This window comes from Phaseolus vulgaris, chromosome 7 (genome assembly GCF_051622355.1).
Source record: "Phaseolus vulgaris cultivar YP4 chromosome 7, ASM5162235v1, whole genome shotgun sequence".
Taxonomy (NCBI): Eukaryota; Viridiplantae; Streptophyta; class Magnoliopsida; order Fabales; family Fabaceae; genus Phaseolus; species Phaseolus vulgaris.
Genome location: NC_143504.1, coordinates 23,919,840 through 23,942,421, shown reverse-complemented (window position 1 = coordinate 23,942,421; position 22,582 = coordinate 23,919,840). Strand labels below are relative to the sequence as shown.

The window sequence follows — 22,582 nt, the reverse complement described above, 5'->3', positions numbered from 1 at the left end:
CAAGGTACAGTAGCAATAAAGGCCAAATGAAACTAAACCATGAGAAGTTCATATAGATTTACTTATATAATTGATAACGTATTAGACTCATAATTAGGCATAAAAATGGTGAAAGATAAGAACATAAGAAATAAATATTAAGCTGGTTTAAAGAGGATAACCAGATCTCTTGCTGTCTGAAACAATTCACGGACATTGGAGGCACTTTGTCCAACCCACAGCCCAGCCTCCAATTGCTGGGCCTTAATTTCAACAACAGGAACCTTAGCCTCAGCAGCAATAGCCAATGCTAGAGAAGTCTTACCAGTACCTCTCTCACCTACAATAAGAACACCCTGCAATACAGAAAACAGTTCCCAAGAGTTGCTATTGGTGTTTCAAACCAAAGAGTATGAGATATTAGTTATTTGATGACTGGGTCACCAAAATGTTGGAAAGGCAATCAACTACAAGTTTATATTGCTAAGAAATATCATCATTAGAATAGAGAACAAAATATGTTTAATTCAACCCAAAGACTAGAGGATGGCCAAAGACTGGACATCAAGAGTGAGGTTTGAAGGATTAAACAACTATATATGGCCCAACAGCAAGACCAAGGTGAGCTAAGATAGTGTGTCAAAGTTGAATTGAAAACAAAACGACTTAATTAAATGCCAAAAGCTATAGACCAAGGGAGGGGAGTAAATACCAATATTTTAAAACCAAACAGATCAATAAAAAAATTCAAAGTTCAATGGTTTGATTATAGTTGAACTTGAATAGGTATTAATAAAACAATATCAAAAAATATAATAGCATAAATTAATAAGCTAAAAACTAGAAATCAAAGATAATTTATAGGTTCTTAATATTCAAAGAATGCATAAAACTTCAAATCAAATATATCATAATATTTATGTCTAAGTTTCAACAATACACTAGTAATAATATCTATTAAGAAGGACTAGTTTACATTTAGAAAAAAAAAGAAAATCAGAAATTTCTTTAGGTTGAATTTTGACTTTTTTAAGAAAAAATTAAAATAATGTTGTATTGGGTGTTTTTTGTTGACCCTTTAGGTACCATTTCTTTTGTCAATTTTAACTTATTTTTACTACTTTTACCAATTCTTTTACCTTTTTATCCAGACCAGCCATGTCATTCATTGAACAGTTGAATTGCTCATCGGCTTCCTAATATGATAGATTAGTGTGGTCCGATTTTCAAAGTCAAAGGTAAATATTAAAGCTCTCATGGAAACGTTATTTATTGGAGTCTTGTAAATTTTACATCAACTAGTCAAACTTATGGAAATGTTATAAGTAATGACAATTCTCACCCCATAAGTTAGCTTTCCGGTTGAGTTTTGCTCAAGTATGGAAATGTTGTTTGCCTATTGGATCATCATTATTCAATTGCTATCAAACCCTTCAAATATATGCAATCCTGCAACCTTTATGTTGGAGATATCTAGTCCTCAAGTGATCAATTGTGTTTTAAGATCTCACAGGGATTTTTCCTCAAACATCATGTGCCCATAGACCACAATAAAACAAAGTTGTTGAACTCAACAATCATCATGTAGTGGAAACGGCTCATACCCCTTTCATTAAAATGTCCCACAACATTTTCAGGAGTATGCCATTCTTACTACATGAGATCTAATTAATGACATGCTCTCATCAATCCTAAACAATCAGATTCCTTAATTTATCTTGAATAGTAAATAGGACCTTCAACCCATTCCTTTACGTGTCTTTGGGAGTACATGTTTCAACCATGACCTCACTATAAATAAAAATACATTGTCAACAAAATTCCTAAAATATATTTTTCTTATTACTTTTGTCTCTAGAAAGGCTGCATATGTTTCTATAAGAACTTTGATTTTACTTTCTTAAAAATACTCCTTTCTTTTCTTCCATCATTGAAGATATTCCTCAAGAGGTTCCACCTATACTTCCAACCCCACTTCTTGCTCCTGTTCTAGCACCAATTTATATTCCTTAATCAACTCCATTACTCAAATATCATGACACATACTCACTTGGCACCCCCTCTAGCAAATACTACATCGTAATCTCTTGCTCCAAATGTCATTCCACTATTGTCTCATGCACCCAAACTCTCTTTAACACTTAACAAATGTATTATGTACACTTGTAATTTTAATCCTAAACATCACTCTAATTGTCTATGTCCCTCCTATTACTCTTTTATCTCTTCTTTGGATTTTGTCTCCCTAGTCTATAGGTGATGTCATGGTTGACCACAATTGGAACAAAGTTTATGCAAGTAGAAATGGTTGCTTTATAAGCTAGCAACACAAGGAAGCTTGTCCCCTTGCCTGCGAACAAATCCACTTTTGGGTGTCAATGGCATTATACAATCAAGATAGCATTAGATGACACTATTGACCGCTACAAAGTTCGCGATAACTAAGGGTTATGTTCTAATTCTTAGACTTGATTATGGTGATACTTCTTTACTTTTGTTCGTCATTTCCTCACTATTGGTTGTCATTCATCATTTGCCATTTCGTTATTGGACATACAAAAGTTTTTTTTCATGGAGCATAGCAAGAAGATGTGCATATGGAACAACCCGATTTTACATTCTCCAAAATCTAACGCCTTATATGTAGGTTGCACCATTCCTTGTATGATTTAAAGCAATCTCCTTGGGCATGATTTGGTGGAAATCTCCTTTGCTCTGCTTCACTTTGGTATGACTAATGAAGTTGATCCCTTAGTCTTTCACCTTCATTCTATATCTAGACTTTGCATCTATCTTATTGTATATGTTAATGATATTGTCATCATCGGTTATGATTCTAACGGGATCATGCATCTCTCAAGTCTAATCTCCATAGTCAATCTCAAACATAGGACTTTGGTCTACTCAAGTACTTCCTTGGCATTGAAGTTCCCAATAATTTACTGCTGTTTTAATTTCTTAGAAAAATATGCCATTGACATCCTCATAAAATTTGGCATACTTGGTTGTCGCCCAAGTGACAATTCTATAGATCCTAATGTGAAGCTTCTTTGGAGTAGGGGGAGTAAATTTGGCAGGAATTGAAAAATAAGGGAGCCAAACTCTATCCACGCCTATTCCCCTGGAAAGGTAGGGGAAGTGTTTCGAATTTCAGAATTGTTCTAAGATAATTACATTGAAATATTATCATACCTCTAAGTCTCCTTCAATAGCATTTACAAGGATATATAACAGTATTATATTGCTCATATTTCCCTTCCCTCCCATTGCAAACGAAGCAACAAGACCTCACTTCTCCTTAGAACCAAATGCAATAGGTGCCATTCAAGCAAGTTAACATATATAAACACAGCTGACAATAAGACAATGAAGAGCATAATAGAATTAAAGTGAAGTAAGGAACTTGTCAACAAATAGACATCAATTTGACCAGGTTTTAATTTGTTAGATATTATTAGATATTATTAGATATTATTAGATATTGTTTGATATTGTTAGATATTTCTATCTTTATAATAGACTTAGCCCATATTTTCTGTTTGTTTGTTTTTTTCTATATAAACATAACCCTATGTGTTCACAAGGGATTTATCCTATTTTTCCTTCTCCTTTATTTTAATATAATTTTTTTCAGTTGATCTATTATGAATAATAAATGATAAACTTGTGAAATTCATTGGAAAACACAAGAAACTGACTCGGTGAATGAAGCACACAACAAAGGATGGAAGACATGGGCTTAGCCCATATTTCCTGTATTTTTTTTTCTCCATATAAACATAACCCCTATGTGTTCAATATACACAAGTGATTTATCCTATTTTTCCTTCTCTTTTATTTTAATATAATATTTTTCAGTTGATCTATTATGAATATTAAATGATAAACTTGTGAAATTCATTGGAACACAAGAAACTGACTCGATGAATGAAGCACACAGCAAAGGATGGAAGACGGTGACTTCAATTTATTTTTTTGTCCACTTTTTTTAATCAGAGAAGAGGAAGGGGTGAGTGAAAGAAAATTAACAAGAATTATTAACTTAAAATCTCATAGCCTTTCTCACCCTTAACTGAACTAAATAAATAGGCTTAACTTAAGCAGGTTTGAGTAATTTCAAGGTTTCTTTAATTGAAAACAAATATTTTTGTGCATCAATTTACAAGGGTGCAGGAAAAACCTAAAAATTGATAAAGAAAGTTATCACATCCCAATTTTGCAAGAATATATAGAATAACAAAAAAAGAATCTTCATGCAATATCATACCCGAGGCGCCTGTGCACCCATTTCCTGGAATGCCCTTGGATTCTGCAAAAATGCCACAACTTCATTGATTTCCTCTTTCATAGACTCAACACTAGCAAAGTTCTTCAATGGTATTGGTGGTTTCTTCACCCGCTGCAGAACAGCTATAAGTCTCAGTTGTTTCCTAGATGAGAGTATTATCCAGTATTAAAACATAGAATAAAAAGTTCTCAAGCTTTAACCTTCATCTGTTCAAATGCGGTCTTTATGGGATCAATGCCATCCTTTCTCCTCTGCTTGATTTTTTTCAATTTTTGAGAAATGTAATACTTCTGCAAGATAGCCAAAAAGAGAGAATTAATACTCAATTAAATCTTGCACCATGGTAACATAAATCTGTGCACTGGTCCTCATTCCATTTAATACAGGTACAGACCGACAAATACAAACTATACTGGCTTAGGACCACCCAATTTTTATTTTTTAGGTGTGTCTGCAACAAGATAAATTAGTATCATATCTGATGATATAACAACCACATACATTAGAGAAAGCACTAAAAATGAGAGTGTCAAGAACCAACCCACCTAAAAGCTTAACCTGTAACATGCCCAGTCACACAAGAGTTATAAGGACTAAAGCACGGACAAACTAAGCCCAATTTACCTTCTGAAACTTTAATTTAATAGATAGGGGTAATCTAGATCAAACTCACTTGGTGTGTGTTCTGAGCAAAAATACAAAAAGAGGGGTAAAAACCCACACCCCACGGGAACCTATGGACTGAGATACAACAAAATATCAGATTTTATAAAGCTGTACAATAGATAAAAAAAAGAACTTTTCTGAAAATTCCCCCTCAAGTTAGATCATACAAATTGTATGCACCAATATATATATATTCTAATAAGTAAATAAAAACACCTAAACTTTAAAACATGTTCTGATTAGATTTAATAACCAAGAGGTCCAAAACTCAGAAGCAAAAGCTGCAACAAAACAACCAATAAACAATCCCAAAATAGCAAACAAGCCAATCATCATGCCAAAAAACAACAAAGGAATCAAACCAAATAAGTTTTTAACTGTTAGATATAATTAGATATTATGAGATATTATAGATATCGTTAGATATTTCATATTTATATAATGGACTTAGCCCATATGTTTCTTTTCCTATATAAACATAACCCTATGTGTATACATAAGGGATTTATCCTATTCTTTCTTTTCCTTTAATATGGTATCTAGAGCATAGGGTTAGAGTTCAATTTTTATTGGTAAACCCACGGTTCACTGGAATTTTCCAGCCACCGCCGGACCCTCGCAGGAGCGAGCACCGGTGCTGGAATAGCTGTTGGAGCCTTCATCTTTGTTGCTGCAACCAATTGACCGATGACTGGATTTGTCCTTATCCTCTATGGCTTCTTCCGCTCCCGCTGTCACTGTGGCTTCTTCCGCTGTCATTATGTCGAATCCGTCTATTTATACTAATTATGTCAATGTTCATCTCTCCATTGACAAATTGGATGGAACCAATTATGACACTTGGGCATCAGATATTAAATTATGGCTTAAGAGTCAAGGTTATGTTGATCATTTACCCATCCTAATGTTGCTGAAAATGAGGTTTCCCGTTGGTTGAAAATTGATGTACTCATCTTTAAAACAAATTTTTCGTACCTATGAGACATGTTCAGAAGTTTGGGAACAAGCAAAATTATTATACACCAATGATACTGAACGTCTTTATGGTGTGTCAAAATCTTCTCACAGTTTTAGATGACAAAATTCTTTATTCTATTTTATTTCTACATGACCCTCTCCACTCTTTATCTCCCAAAGCTTTTGGGTCCACATGCTTTGTTCATAATTTTAGTCCTGATGTTGATAAATTATCTCCTAAGTCACACAAATGTGTCTTTTTAGGGTTCACTAGATCACAAAAAGGATATAAATGTTTCTCACGTTCTTTAAACCGTTATTTTATTTCAGCAGATGTCACCTTCAGTGAATCTTCCCTTTACTTTAAGTCTTGTCCTTCTCCTTCTATGTCTTCATCTAATCAAGTTACTATTCCTCTTGATGTGCCTAGTGCACCTAACGATTTACCACCGCCACCAACTCTTCAGGTGTATAGTCGCCGTCAAACGTCTCATCGTCCATCTGCTAACTCCCTTCTGCCAACACCTCATCCCCCTCCAGCTCCCACAGTTGAACCTTTGACAGTTGAACTTGATCTTCCTATTGCTATCCGTAAAGGTATATGTTCTACCTGTAATCCCTCTCCACATTATACTGCTTTGAGTTATTGTTGCATAATCAAGAGAATTATTTTGTAATTAAGTGCAGATTTTATCAGAATCCCTACATCAGTACAAGAACCCTTAAAAGTTGAGAATTGGGTTCGAGCCACGAATGAAGAAATGGATGCATTAGAACGAAATGAGACTTGGGAGATTGTAGAGAGACCAAAGGATAAGAAGGAAGTGAGTTGTAGGTGGATATACAAAGTTAAGTATCAGTCTAACGGCACATTGGATCAATGTAAGACAAGCTTCGTTGCAAAAGGGTACACCCAAACCTATGAGATCGATTATGAGGAGACTTTTACTCCAATGGCAAAAATGAATACAATTAGGATTATTCTATCCTTGGTTGAGCGCTCCTTGGTTGGGAGATGCATCAATTTGATGTTAAAAATAATTTCTTGGATGGAAGCTTGGAGTTAGGAGTGTACATGAAGATTCTACCTGGTTATGGTGCAGTTAATGAAGAAAATAAGGTGTGCAGACTTAATAAGGTTTTGTATGGTCTTAAACAATTACCTCTTGCCAGGTTTAGAAGGTTTACCCAAGCTATGTGAACCAAAATCATTCCAAGTTCCTTAAGGAAAATGGAGTTGTTCATGAATTAACCTTTGTGAATACCCCTTCAACAAAATGGGGTTGCAAAAAGGAAAAATTGTCATCTTCTTGAGGTTACTAGAGCTCTACTCTTCCAAACGTCTGTTCCTATATCTTACTGAGGGGAAGCGGTCTTGATTGTCACTTTATTGCTTATGACCACATTCTATCCTTCTGATCCGGCCAGTTGATTAAACGCAAGAATGCTGCCTCGTCACGATATTTACTCACCAGCTACAACTCCACGTGTACCTCAAATCCTTGCTCCAGAATTCCTCTGCTAGAACCTGAAATGACAGAATGGCGCCACTACGGCCGGTGGCACTCCGACGCTCAAGTCAACAACAAGAACACCAAAAACTCAGAGAAACTAGACTCTGTAGAACCGCGTTCAAGTGCTCTCTGTGAGAAAATGAATCGTAATGAAATGTGTACCCTGTAATTCTGTTAAGTTCAATTTTTATACCTGGATTTTCTCTCTCCAGACAGTTACACTTTGGACACGTGACTCGCATCCAACTCTACACGTGTCATCATCTGGGCGGAGGTAACTTAAGCGTCATTTCTATGTATCTCGTTACACGACTAAGTTGCCCATACAAGAAAATAACCTAGCGCGTAACACACCCTGGAGTGCACACTGGGATGCAACAAAGTACACCATCTCTGTAGTATTGCCAAGTGCCACCTTCTTTACTGACACGCCATGCACGTTCTAGCTAAGGAAACCTCGTCATCAATGAATGTCCATTCTGGGCAACCCCATCACCGATGAGCAAGCTGCTTCCTCCAACTCACCTCTCATGCTAGGACATGAGCATCTTGTATCTCAACTTTCTATGTTTTGTGTTGATGCTAATAAACATATCCACCGAACTTATACACCCGAACTTCCCAACAGCTTTTAAGTAAGCTTTACCGAAACACCCGGCGATGTGCTTCTTACGGCGATCTCTGACCACCTGATCTTCCATTACCTAACACGGCGATGATATGAAAATCTGGTGACAACCGCCTATGTACGCTGAAGAACGCCGCTTCCACAAAACGGCGACTATGTTAACTTCTTAGCCACTCATCTTTTTCTTGACCACGTATCCCGCCAAGTATGCCCCACATAGTCACTTGATGTCCACGTCATCACACCCGATGACCTGATCGGTACACATTCTATTCTCATTTTGACTAGTCTTCAGAATCATGTCTTTGGTTGTCCTGCTTTTGTCCATGTCCATAGTCCTTATCGGGGTATGTTAGATCCTCGTGCCATCAAATGTGTCTTCATCGGTTATGCCCCCAACAAAAAAGGGTACAAATGTTATCACCCTCAAAGTCAAAGTTTATGTTTCCAAGGATGTCACCTTCCATGAAACAGAGTCTTTCTTTCCTAGTTCTCAGCATCAGGAGGAGAGTATTCAAGCAGCTAAGGTCCTTGAGTTGTCACATTTTCCTTTGTTGTAGGATTCATTCTTAGGGAGAATAACAAAGACCCTGTGCCAGCATCATTACTAGGGAAGAATAATGAGGACAAATACTTTGGGAAACAATATCAACGAATGAAAAAGAACATGTCCTCGTCGAACAACAACTTCAATTTTTCGAACCGGAGGTAAGAACTTATACTCGTGAGACTCTTGAGGACACCTTAAATGAACCTAACCTAGATGATTTACCTATTACCTTGAGAAAAGAAAAAAGATCTTATGCCAAATATCCTATATCCCAATTTGTGTCTACAACAAACTTTCTATGTACCACCAGAGTTTTCTTTCAGTTATTGATTCTATCAGAATCCCTACATAAGTACAAGAAGCCTTAAAAGATGAGAACTAGGTTTGAGCCATGAATGAAGAAATGGGTGCATTAGATAAGAATGAGACTTGGGAGATTGTAGAGACCAAAGGATAAGAAGGCAGTGGGTTTTCGGTGGATATACACAGTTAAGTATCAGTCTAATGGCACATTGGATCGATATAAGGCAAGGTTGGTTGCAAAAGGGTACACTCAAACCTATGGGATCGATTATAAGGAGACTTTTGCCCCAGTGGCAAAAATGAATACAGACAGAATTATTCTCTCCTTAGCAGGGCACTTTGGTTGGGAGATGCATCAATTTGATGTTAAAAATGCCTTCTTGCATGGACGCTTGGAAGAAGAAGTATACATGGAGATTCCACCTTATTAGGGTGCAATTAATGAAGGAATATGAAGTGTGCAGACTTAAGAAGGCCTAATATGGTCCTAAACAATCACCTCGTGCTTGGTTCAGAAGGTTTACTCCAGTTATGGTATACATTCACCAGCTTGAGGGGGAGTGTTGCATAATCAAGAGAATTATTCTGTAATTAAGTGCAGATTTCATCCTCTATTTATTAGGACAGATTTCATATTTTTTAGTGATTTAATTTATATAGTTTTAATTATCAATTTTTTTTCCTTAATAAGGTCGTAAATAGTCTATAAATTTAGACTGTAATCACAATTGTAAACACATCTCAGAAATACAATCCATCTATTTCGTTCAACTAAATATTCTACAAAAAGATTGTGGCATCTCTAGTACCTTGAAATTTTTCTTTTCAACCAGAAGCAATTCGTCTAACTTGAGTATAACACAATATTATACAACCATCAAAAAATTAGGAAAAATTTTAAAAATATAGTATACACCAGATGTAAGGTTTTAATATTATTGATGAGAATAAACAAAAACTAAAATGGGAAGCAGATGCTGCTCTACTTGGTAAGAAATCAAGATTGTGGCATCTGTAGTACCTTGACATTTCTCTTTTCAACCACAAGAAATCCATCTAACTTGAGTATAACACAATATAATATCACAATACAACCATCATAATATTAGGAAAAAAAATTAAAAAAGTTAGCATACACCATATGCAAAGTTATTATTGAAGAGAATAAACAAAAACTAAAATGGCAAGCAGATGCTGCTCTACTTGGTAAGAAGTCATGATCATTGAAGGGCACTAAGTAAGGCAATATGTCAAGGATGTTGAAGCAGTAGCAATAGTGATTCTGAAGTGTGTTCAGGGTGGCATATGATGTGACCTGTGAGTGCGACCAAGCTACCTGAAGTCGTTGTGAACTAGTGATAACATAACCCAAGACTTATTGAACATTTTCAGAATTTAAATTAAGCAATAAAATGTGTCACCACCACCAGAAGTAAAACCTACATTCTTATCAACATTAGTCAGTAGACCTTATATATTGCAACTTATAAGTCTTTGTTTAAAACCTAAATCCGGTAAATTCAAGTAAATAATTTTTTTATCAGTCCACTCAGCAAAATTGAAATAAACTCCAAAATGATAGTGGCTTCTGCAGTACTTTTAAGACTTTCATTTTCAACAGAAAGTGATCGGTTTAAATAGAGCATAATATTAGTGCAACATAATATGAATCCACAATACAACATGAACTTGGTATTAATGGTAGCCATATAAACTAGGAGCAGGGTTTTAGGAATTCTCGAAACAGTGATAAGATAACCACCAGAAAATTATGCAGAAATCTAAAAAATAACAAAATGCAAGAACAAACTTATACCACTCGCCGCAACTTCTGCCTATTTGGATCTCTTCGCAAAGGCCCAAAACCAAGAAGGCTAGGAAGTCTTCTCCTCATAAATTTGATCACATGAAACAAAACAAATCCATATATAGCAGCTCTCACCAAAAACCAAAAAGACCATGAAGTTTCTTCATCCTCATCAGCTGATTGTCTGGATTTAAAATTTGATTCTGCCTCTGATTGCCATTTCAAGTACCATGTAGTGTCAACTGTCTGGTATATTTCCTCTGGCCAAGCCATCCCCAATTGTATTCTCACCTGTATCATAATGACAACAAAGGCTTAACAAATTTATTAGTTAAAATTAATAACCTCAATTGCAAATGGAAAGCACTGAGTTCAACAATACCGGGTATGGGACCAAAAATTCCACAATGGGAAACCCCATCACCACCATTATGTCATCAGTTGTATCCTTAATTTGGGTAAAGATCCAATTTTTCGCATATGTGACAACTCTAGAATTCCACAAGCCACTACAAATCCCATGAGATACTCTTAATACCAAGAGAAACTGTTGGCGGATATTCAATTCAGAGAAAGGAATCCACATTAGATGAACCGCTGTTGGAATACCACATGCAAGCATTTTCATATAAAGTTCATCAAATCCCCCCAAATCTTCAAAAAGCATCTCAAATTCCTGAAAAAAGAAAGCATATTGAATAATCACCAAACAAGAAATAAAGCCAAAAAAGAATTTATCAATAAGAAATAGCATATATACAACTACAACCTTTATGTCTACATAAAATTCTTTGTCCTCCCCTTTTAATACGATATACATGGCACCCCAATCATGCCTAATGCGAACATACTCTATTAACTTTTTCGAGACAGCATAAGGAACAGCCACTGGATCCATTTCCCATCTCTTCTTCCCTTCATTATACCAAGTCCTTGAAACTACTCTGTCGCGGTCCAAAAGAATCCGTTCCTGCAATGGAGAAGTAGTAAGTAGGAACAAATGAAAAGAAAACTGTAATGCCTGATGACAAACAACAAGAAGCAAGCATTCTCCGGCTTAAAGCCTAATAATAAAAGGCAAAAAAAAGTTCAAATCCAACATCTTGCACAAAAATGTGTTGAACAATAATATATCCATCATTAACACCTCACAAAAATACATAAACTTCTGATCTATGTCACTCCATTGATATGACTAGAGAAAAGTCACATGAAAAGAACCACTACAACATACAACATAATTATTAAACAAGACGATCTTCAAACTGCAAATCATCTATTTTTTAACTTGCCCTTTTGAAATTAGATTATGGTCTTGGCTTCAAAGCATCACGGATCAGCAGCTGGACACTTCAACAATTAAGACAAGTATACTCCCCAATAAGAATAGGAGTAATTTGGTGGCAGCAGTGATGTTATTTGTTGTTGTTACTCGTACAGTGGCAGAAAAAATGGAATAGTGTAATGGTGGGATGGAGTGCCTCCTTATTTTGTCTTTGATTTTTGTAGTGATAGTGGTCTCCCACATTACAAATTTTTTAGTTGGTTTTGGTTGGGTCCCCCACTTTTGTATTTCTTTTTTCTTTTAATAGTATTAACAATGTTACATATGATCGGTTCAAGTTGTAGTACTAACCTAGTTAGGGTTGTATAGTGTTACAATAACATTCTTTCCTTTTTATTTAAGAGAAAAGATATTGACTACTGATAACTAACAAACAAGTGAATGAATCCCATCTGAATTTGACATGTTCCATCCCATTCTATTGAATTAGAAGTATTTATCGATGTTTTGAAAACTGGATCGGCCAATTAGAACGGTGAACAATTCTTAGGTAACCAGTTCAAAGAAACCACAAAATCAAATTGAAGAAGAACCCCAAACCAATAAAAAACCGGTCTAAAGAAATTCAATTAAAAAATTTCAATAATAAATTATTTTAACTTTTTTAAAAATAAGAAACAACCTAAATATTTGTCCTCGTCTTTTTATTCTACATATAACTTATTTTTGTTGATAAACATTGATGACTACTATTGAAATTTTAATTTAAGAATGACAATATATTTTATTTTAATTTTTATATTTCTTAAATGTTGAGAACCTATAAATTTATGTTTTATTTTAGCTTTTAGCATCATTATGATGTTATATTTATTAATGTTATTTTATATATTATTTAATTATGATAATAATTTCATTAATATTGATCCGACTCCAATTCAACCTTGGTTGAACCATTGAACCTTGATTCAGTGCCTTGACTGGTTCAATGACTTGTCTGATTTTAAAAACATTGGTATTTATGATACATTTGTGTTCCAACAATTCCAGTGAATAATTCACAGAAGATAAAAAATGAAACCCTTAGCATTATCAACATTTTGAATGAACTTTTACATATAGTTATCCTAAAATAATGTATGCCAATAATATTACTCAAAATGTCCTTGAAGAGATATCAAATCTTACAATAACTGACTCGATGATTTAAAGTTTGAATCCATGATAAGCTCCATTTGACTATCTAAATTATCAGATAAAAAAACTTAATTTGGCAAGCATGCATAATAACATATTCATGGGATTAGAGAGTCTAATAGTCCACCTATATGGAAGATATACTCTATGAGGACGCATAGGATGTAGAAATCAGATCATGTGGTTGTTATGTAGGACAGTTATGCCTTTAGTTATGCAGGATGGTAGTGTAATAGCTGTATTTAACTCTGGCAGACAGTTATCCAGAAGTTGGGTCTAATGCAGTGTAGTTATGTAGCAGTTATGCATCCTAATATAGAGTGTGAGGAGGATGACGAGGCAGTTATTAGGTAATTTGGACAGGGTGAATTTTTGTAGAAGTTTCTCAACCCTGGGACATAATTCCTGCTGTAACTTTTGTAGGGCTCGGTGTTCAATCATAATAAACATTACTTTAATTGGTATTATATCACATCAATAAAGAAATACAACGAAAAAGTGAAATGGAACTTCCGAACCTGTCTTTCAGCCACATATTGTCTGCAAAACTCAGCATCTTTTATTAAATTTTGTTTTAAATTTGCCTTAGCTTCTTCACGCCATTTCTTCCAACCATGGTACAGATGGAGACCAACAGCTTTGGGAAGCACAACCTCCTTATTTCCAAACATCCATTTTAACTCAACTTCAGGAAAGCCCTTAACCACATCTTCATCTGGTGAGTAAATAATACTGCGTTTTTCCTTGCCAAACTTCTTCATTTTTTTCCTTATCTGAGCCTCTAAATTCCTCTGCTTCTCCCTGGAATCTTTAAGAACTCTTTTTAAACGATGGGCAAAATTAATAGAGTCTTGGTGAAAGAATGGCCCAAGATCTTCAACATCCAAAATGCTAGGAAGAATTATTTGTTCTGCATATTTTCTATGCACAGTTTCCAAATCTTTTTGAATGACAGATTTTGAGAGCCTGGTAACCGAGCCAGTAGGCAAACTGCAACCACATGACAAGATGTTTGCATAATGACATACAAATTCAATAGTATTATGCTAAAACTAACTCACATGACAGAACAATTGATAATACTTGCCAATGAGAAGAAGAAAATGTATTCAATTGAATAGATATTAAACCAGCACAAGAGAGTGTATTCTATAAAACTCTACCACCTTAGAAATAATAACAGTAATTAATAAAAACTCTTTGTATCCTTATAGTAATTAATAATTGATAACATCTCTCATAACTCAACACTCCCCCTCATGCAGGTGAATGGATATTTATCATAGCATTTTGCATGTAACATCATGAAACCGGGGTGGGAAGCCTTTTTGTAAACAAATATGCCTGGGACATAGGAAGTCGTTATGAGACTATTATCCAAATTTTATTTTAAGAAGAGCCAGTATATCTCTATGTGCTTAGTCCACTGATGTTAAACTGCATTGTAAGCAATACTCATAGTTGATTTATTATCACAAAAGAGAGTCATAGGTTCTTCACAATTCACTTTAAGATCACTCAACAATCTTCAACCATAACAATTCATTCACACACCCCTTGTGTCATAGCTCAAAATTCAGCCTCCACACCAGACTTTGCAACTACATTTTGTTTCTTACTTCTCCAAGTCACCAAGTTTCCTCCTAAGAATATGCTATACCTTGAGATGCACCTCCTATTTGTGACAAACCCAGCATAGTCTGCATCAATATACATTTCCATATTTAATTTTCCATCCTTTTTGAACAACAACCCCCTTCTAGGCTTTGACTTCAAATATTGAAATATGATACTCAAAGCCTATAAATGTCACTCTCTTGGATCATGCATGAATTGTTTGACCACACTCACAACATAAGCTATGTAAAGTCTAGTGTAGACTAAGCAAATAAGCTTCCCTAAAAGAATCTAGTTTTGTTCTATAGGAGATTTGATGGCCTTACAATCAATCTTACCAAATTTCTCCGAGGTCTAGATCATATTTCCTTAAAGAGGTAAAGATGTCCCTTTTTGAGTAGGTAACTTCTATCTCAAGTAATTACTTCAATTTTCCTAGATCATTCATCTCAAACTTTCAAGACCAATTTTTCATGTCCATCATCCCCTACAACAACCATGTCACCTACATAGACCAATAGAAGAGTAAGTTTCCCTCTTAAGGAATGTTTGATAAACAGAGGAAGGTCACCTTTTCTTTGTCAGTATCCCAAGGAAATCATAGCCTAAGTCCCCCAAACCAAGCACGAGTGACTGTTTGAGTCCATACAATGTTTTCTTCAACTTGCGCACTTCATTCCTTTCTTCAATAGACTCAAAGCTAGGTGGAATCTCCATGTAGACTTCTTCCTTTTGATGCCCATACCAAAAGGCCATTTTTGAAATCAAATTGTTGTAGCACCCAACCAAAATGCGTTGTAGCTCCCAACCAAAATGTGTTGCTAATGAAAGGATGATTCTAGATGTATTCATCTTTGCTACTGGAGCAAACGTCTCCTTATAATCAACATCATAAGTTTGATTATATCCTTATGCACCTAACCTTACTTTGCAATAATCCAATGTGTAATCAAATTGATACTTCACAATGTAGATTCACCTGCATCCTACACCCATTTTATCATGTGGCCAGTAATCAATCTCTCAAGTATGATTCTTTTTTAACACATCCCTCCCTTCACTCATGGCTTGACCCGAATTCTTAACATTCAATGCCTCTTGAATGGATGTATGGACTACAATTGCATTGATAGCAAAGAGAAAATTAGAGTGTTGCACAAAAAGGTGTTTAGTGAACACAAATTGAGAAAGAGAAAATGTGGTACAAAACCATTTTCCTTTTCTCAAGGCAATAAGTTACCAAGGTTAGGCTCACAGTTATTATTCAAGGAATTTTCTAAAAGTTATGAACACTTACCTTCAACTTAGATGATCAGAGTTGTTCTCGAACCAAGTTAGATTCCTTTTGTTTCCTCTGGTATTGAATACAGAAAAGACTCTCTACCATTAATATTTGATGTTAATCCTAACACAAGAACATATTTGTCCTTATCAGAAGCATCCATGTGAGGTGTATAGGGGTAGTATCAATATGACTTTTGTACCAAAGAGACAAAAGACGACCCACACGACTTGGCTTCTATAGATATCTTTAAGCTCAACATCACATATAAAAATATTTGTTTCTTCAAAAGCAACATCCATATAGGTATAAACTTTTCGACTTAGAGGATGGTAAAAATGATATCTTTTTTAAGGACATAAAATGACAAGTGTCCAAGATGTTGATGGAGAAACCAAATTTGAAAGGGTTAGAAGTAGTGGAAGACTAACAAAAGACATTCATTTCTTTACTGAGACTAGTTCCCAACCCTTGGAGATAGTATAACCTTCCTTGTTCCTTCCAATCATCCCCCATGTGCAAGATTGAAAAAAACCCAATGAGAGGGAAAGAATGTTACTTGATAGTCTAGGTCATGAGAGAGTTTGTAAACAAAAATAAGGTTATGAGAAAGTTTTGGAACATGAAGGACATATTAAGGGTTAGATGGTAGATGAGACATAGTGTCATGTCCAATTATTGGAACATAAATCCCATAGCAATAGTAATGTGGTTGTGGTTACCAGAAAGACAAACATGATGATAAGGAAAATAAGGAGTCATATGGCAGGAGTATGAAGAGGCGGCAAGCAACCCAAAATCTTCAAACGTACAGAAGTTACACCCTGGAAATTCTAATATTCGTCCTTGACACAAGTAACACAAAAAAACTCACCCGCATCCTACCCTGATCTCCTCGTTCATCTTGCTATGAAAACTAAACGATAACATAAAATTGCTCTCAGAATTAAGGAATACACGTACAAACACATCACAATAAAAAACGCATTCATTCAAGTTATCAAGACATGTGACCTTTCGAAGTCCTTGCGCCTAATTTCCTGTTTAAACCTCTCCACTAGCTGTTCACACTCCCTCTCTATGAAATTGATTTCCCTCACTCCATAACTCAACGCCAGCGTCTCCTCCCTCGAAATCTGGTCCTCGATTTCCCCAACTCTCTCCCACACCCCATTGTACTCATTCTCCATCTCTCCCACAGTCTCCTCCAACTCCTTCATCCTTACCTTCTCCTTCTCATTTGCCACCGCCTTCGCCTTCAATCCATCGTACTCCGCCGTCGCCTTCAATATAGCGCGGAGAATCTCCCCGGACCGTTTCCACAACGCCTTCTTTTCGTTCCTCAGCTTCTTCAACGCGGGGTAGAGCCTCCCGTCAATCTCTTTCCGCATCTCTTGTTTCTTCGATTTCACGGCCTTCAACGCCGCCTCCACCTCGCTCGCGTCACCATTCCCCTTCCTAGCTTCATCTACGGCTCCCAACAAAAATGACACCGTCTCCAACAACTTATCGGTACAGTCCGAATACTGATGACTCTTCGCTTTCTCTTTCTCTTTCTCGGCGCCTATCTTTCCTAATAGACTCCACGGAACTGCAATTGCGAGTGCGGGAGGAGGAGCGCGGAATGCGCCGAGCGCGGAGAAACCAACGGCAAAGCAGAAGAGCGCGCGAACGAAGTGTTTCAAGAAAACATCGTCGCTAGGAGAGGGTGCGAGTGTGGTGGACTTGGCAGCGGAAGTGAATGGTGGAGTAAGGGTGATGGGAGCGAGTGAGAGTGGGGTTCGTGGTGTTCGGCGGTGATTGGCGATGAATGTTCGGATAGGAATGGGGCGAACAGAAGTGAAGAGAGGGCGGTGGGGAAATTGAAGTGGCGAAGAAGCGATGATGGAGTCCATGAATGTGGTTGTTGGGCTTAAAGAAGAGGAATGAGAGAGGAGGATATAGACATTGAATTGAATGAAGTGAAAAATGCGCTATCCTGCCACAACTGCAGGAACAAGAAAGGGGGAGGCATTTGCCAAGGGGGGATAGACAAATGGGTCATTGGGTTTTATTTTAGCCGATAATACTGCTTCGAGGCTTAAGACAAAAATATGACTGCTTCTTCCTCCACTTCCATACCTTCTTGTGTCACCCCCATAAATTTTTCTTATTCCAAAAATACCCTTTTCAATATTCCGGATTATATAATTCGGAAGTCTTTTTCTAGATTCAGAATTAGCTTCCAGATTATGTAATCCGGAAGTCTTTTGTGATTAGCTTCCGGATTACATAATCCGGAAGTCTTTTCTATACATAAGATTAGTTTTCGGATTATGTAATCCAGAAGTCTTTTTTTCATATGTGTTATTAGCTTCCGGATTACATAATCTGGAAGTCTTTTCTAAATATGAAATTGACTTTCGGATTATGTAATCGGAATCCGGATTACATAATCCATAGACTTATTATTTCAAATCCAAGGGGGTGAAAAAGAAAAGGATAAAATGTTATTTTCATATTTAATATGGGGGTGGTACAAGAAGGTATGGAGGTGTAGGAAGAAAGAGTCCAAAAATATAAGTAGCTAGTGCGTAGCGAGTAAAACTACACTTGTTTGTGAGCTTCATTTGCTAAAAAAATATTTAGGATCGCCACATCCTTCCCGGACATAGATATTGTTTAGCATTAGGTATGCATTGTATGGAGTCATTTATCATTCATGGATTTGATTTCTTAATGACAACTATGTGTGTGGTAAGATGAGAAGAAAATGGGAGGTTTTGTGAATTGTTAGTAAATTACATTTTTACTTTCAATAATACATTCATGTGAAAAATGGAAGTTCACCGAGTTATTCCTGTCAATAAAAACAAAGACATTCTCATAGTGATAATCTGTTATAAAACTATATGTTTAAAGTATAATGACTTTGGTTTTTATAATTGATTATAGTTAGTTATGATGATGTTGCTTAATTCATTTGAATTTGTGTTCGGATACCATTCATATATGAAATTTTAGTTCTACAATGAGATAAATATTAATTACGTATTTATTGTTATAATTCATTATTTTAATATTTATAGGTTTATATTTGTTTTTTAATGGACTTGAGATCAAGAGAACTATTGAATCTTTTTTTGGTCAGTTAGTCTGCCCCTCACTCCTTCTTCTTGAATGAACTCCTGCAACGTTCTTCCACTCCTCGTCTTGGTGAAGTTTGGGCTCGGATGGTACCTGCAAAAGGCACTTTAACGCTCAAGTTAGACTTCGACACTCGGCCCTCAGTATTTAGTACTAAATGATTGCGTATCTGATCCTTTGGAATTTGTTCTTATTTATATAATTATTATGGACCTTTCATTGTTAGGTTTGATCAAAGAATTAATTTGTAATTAAGAATGCATTATTTAATGCTTAACCTTTGATTAGTTTGTTAGTCTTCTGCGTGATGGTCTCGGTCAGACTCGACGGAACCCTAAACTTGACTCGGTCTTACAGGCTGACTGGTACACCTGCTCCCAAGTTCGAAGATGTTGAATTTGAAGAGTCTTTGTGAGGGTTGAACTTTCCTAGACGAGATGTGACGTTGGTGGCCCCAAACGCGTGATGTCACACATAATGATTACTAGAATTTTTGGTGCCATTTAATGTGGGTGATTGGATTATATAATTTTGTAATAAATCAATTATATAGCTATTCTTTGTATTGTCTCATGCTATTAGATAAGGCTTGAGACCAAGTTTACTATCTAGTAACCTAACAACATATATACATTTGGGTTCATATAAAGCACTGACAACACTGCAACTTTAAAATTTCTCATTCTCTCTCTTAGTTTCGTCTCTGTGCAGTAAACCAGTTAGCACCAACTAATTTAACTATTTTAACTATGTATCTATTGGAAATGATTTTATTGTTTGAAAAGTGTTATTTTCTCCCTTTAAATATGAAAATGTAGTGTTATATCTATTATATGTGTGTATAAGATTGCTACAAAAGGTTTTGTATATGAAGGTCTGTTATTTCTTTAAATAATTGAAAAAATCTAAATTTTAACTTATTTCAGGCTGCCAAGGAAGGGGCAGAAAACAAGAATTAACTTCATGTTTAGAAGAAGAAAAGACAATGAGGGTGATTTATTTTCCGTAAATGAAAATGTAGAAGCATGACAAAGTTTCTTCATGCCTACTATTTCTAACTTGGTTATTTTACCTATAATGTACTATTTTAATTGTATTGTTTCACCAACATTCTAAATGTTTCGGTTCATTGTGATATTGAGGAAGCCAAGACACGGGAAAATGAAAAGCTTCACTTTATTACATTATTTATTTTTTTATTGACATGTATAATGTGTTTAAGAATATAGACGTGTTTTTAACATGGACAATGCAAAATAATATCTAAGATACTTAGGTAATTATGAGGTAGTGAAATTGAGAAAGTAGAGTGACAGAGAGATTAGGCAAATGATATCTTTTTTATCAAAAAAGTATTTTTCATATAATTACCTATGTATATATATTTTTTAATTGTATAATAAAAAAAATATACTTATTTTATTCAAAAATTATTTTTTATTAATTTTTTAAAATTAGTATTTTTTTTGTATAATAGAAAATATACTTTGTATTGAGAATTTTCTAAAAAAATAAAATTAAATAAAATGGCATGCAAAGAGAATATAACTCAATATTTTCCTCTTTTATCTAGATTAAAATTTGGATGAATATATGACGTGTAAAACATTATTTAAATTTTTTAAAAAATAATACTTTTCTAAGACGATCATTATTAAATCTATGATAAAAAATATTATTTTTTATGTTTGATTTATCTTTAATCATTATGAAAAATGATATATTTTATGACAGTTAAAATATTATTTATCATAAAAGTAATATATTTTATGAAGGTTAAAATATTATTTGTCATAAAAAATAGCATATTTTATGACGGTTAAAATATTATCTATCATAAAAAATGATGATTTAATGTGTTTTTATGATGGTTATATAACCGTTATAGAAAATACATATTTTCTATGTCTCGTGTATCTGTGACGGGTATAAAATCCTCATAAAAATGTATGTTTTAACCGTCATAAAATGTCATTTTTTTATTTGTGGACTTACATAACTGTGAAGAGTCTGTGGTATTCTTAGTCATTTGTTTTTCAAATTGGGTTGTATCAAACATTAAATATTTATCTCATCTTCAAGCAGCATATCCATAGTTTGTTTGACTTATCAAGCTTAAGTTAAAGAGTTTTTACTCAAATTAGAGTAAACCAAAGGATCATAGGTAGATAGTATTTCCAAAGTTAACATAGAGGAGTTTCAGAATGGTTATTGGCGCGTGTCAACAATTTTTTTTTTTTGTCTAGATAGTAAAAAATGATAGATAAATGAAATGGAATTAATTTAAGAAAAAAACAAAAAATTGGTAAAATTTTAAAATATAGTAAAGTATTAAAAAAGGATTAAATTAAAAATAAGAAAATGTGTTTTACCTAGTTTAACAAAACTCTAAAACACGTTAAATAAAACATTATAATATTTTTGTCTACCTAAAAAAATATATAGTTTCAAATAAAATTTTATAAATATAAAATAAATAAAATATACTAATTCATTTTCTCCTCCTCTATTTTTTCTCTCTCTTAACACCCACTTTCTCCCCTCTAACTCACCACTATCTCATGTTGATACGACCCAAATCCACAAGAAGATGACCAAGGATACCAACTATGAAGGATCATCTCAACAATCAAGGGAAGACCTCGTAAGTAGGAGGAATGGACAAGGATTGGAGCACCTAAAGTTCTTCCTACTAGTCTTCTTAAATATTTAGAAAAATGTTGTAAATAAGTTGGGCTCATTTGTAGGGGTCAAAATAGTATAAATAAGCTAGAATAAAGTGTCTTTAGCATAGTAGGGGGTGTGGGTAGCATTCTAGCTTGTTCCTAGCCCATTTGAAGGCATTTTGACCTAGTTTCTAGAAGAATAAGCCTAGAATACGGGATTGACTTAGTCAAACCCTATGACTGCCCACTTTTTCCTGTTTCCCATTCTACCCTTTTTTCTTCTTTTCCAAGGCTCCTAAATCTATAAATAGGGAAGCCTACCTCATGTATTGACATGTTGAATGAAGAGCAAAGTTACTATACACAAATTGTGTTAGAATTGTGAGTGAGAGATTTTCCTCCTAAATTGGTCTTATCTTGTGAGTGTTGTGAGCTCTCAAGTGGTGGCACATACACTTATCTTGGATTCAATTCACCATCCAAGTGGTGTGCTCATTCACAATTCTACCACTCCTAAGTTTCCTTTCACTCATCTTTTTCCATTCCATTTCCATTCCTATTTTCAATTTCAAAATATGTCTTGTTCTTGTTTTTGTTCTTGGTTCTTGATTTCAATTCGGTCATTATGTTTCTGTTGCTCATCTTGTGTTTGATAAATTGCAGCACCTTAATTTGTCATTCATCTTCACCATTAATTGTGTTTTTCCTTTGGCCTTA

At 34.9% G+C, this 22,582-nt stretch overlaps 1 protein-coding gene across 2 annotated transcripts in view; it reads right to left on the bottom strand.

Moving 5' to 3' along the window:
• EMB2458 (FtsH extracellular protease family) overlaps positions 1-18,171 on the bottom strand; it is a 41,306-nt gene extending 23,135 nt beyond the window's left edge. The window contains exons 1-8 of one of the 2 annotated variants that reach the window (XM_090304300.1): positions 16,089-18,171; positions 13,693-14,164; positions 11,462-11,662; positions 11,075-11,368; positions 10,702-10,983; positions 4,468-4,557; positions 4,247-4,378; positions 162-335 (exon numbers count right to left, since the gene is read on the bottom strand). In XM_090304300.1, the coding sequence (XP_090160426.1) occupies positions 162-335; positions 4,247-4,378; positions 4,468-4,557; positions 10,702-10,983; positions 11,075-11,368; positions 11,462-11,662; positions 13,693-13,935 (1,416 nt within the window). In that variant the 5' untranslated portion in view covers positions 13,936-14,164; positions 16,089-18,171. The remainder of the gene's footprint in view (positions 1-161; positions 336-4,246; positions 4,379-4,467; positions 4,558-10,701; positions 10,984-11,074; positions 11,369-11,461; positions 11,663-13,692; positions 14,165-16,088) is intronic. The other variant, XM_068620485.2, reaches the window with a different exon arrangement.
• Positions 18,172-22,582: the final 4,411 nt, after the last annotated feature.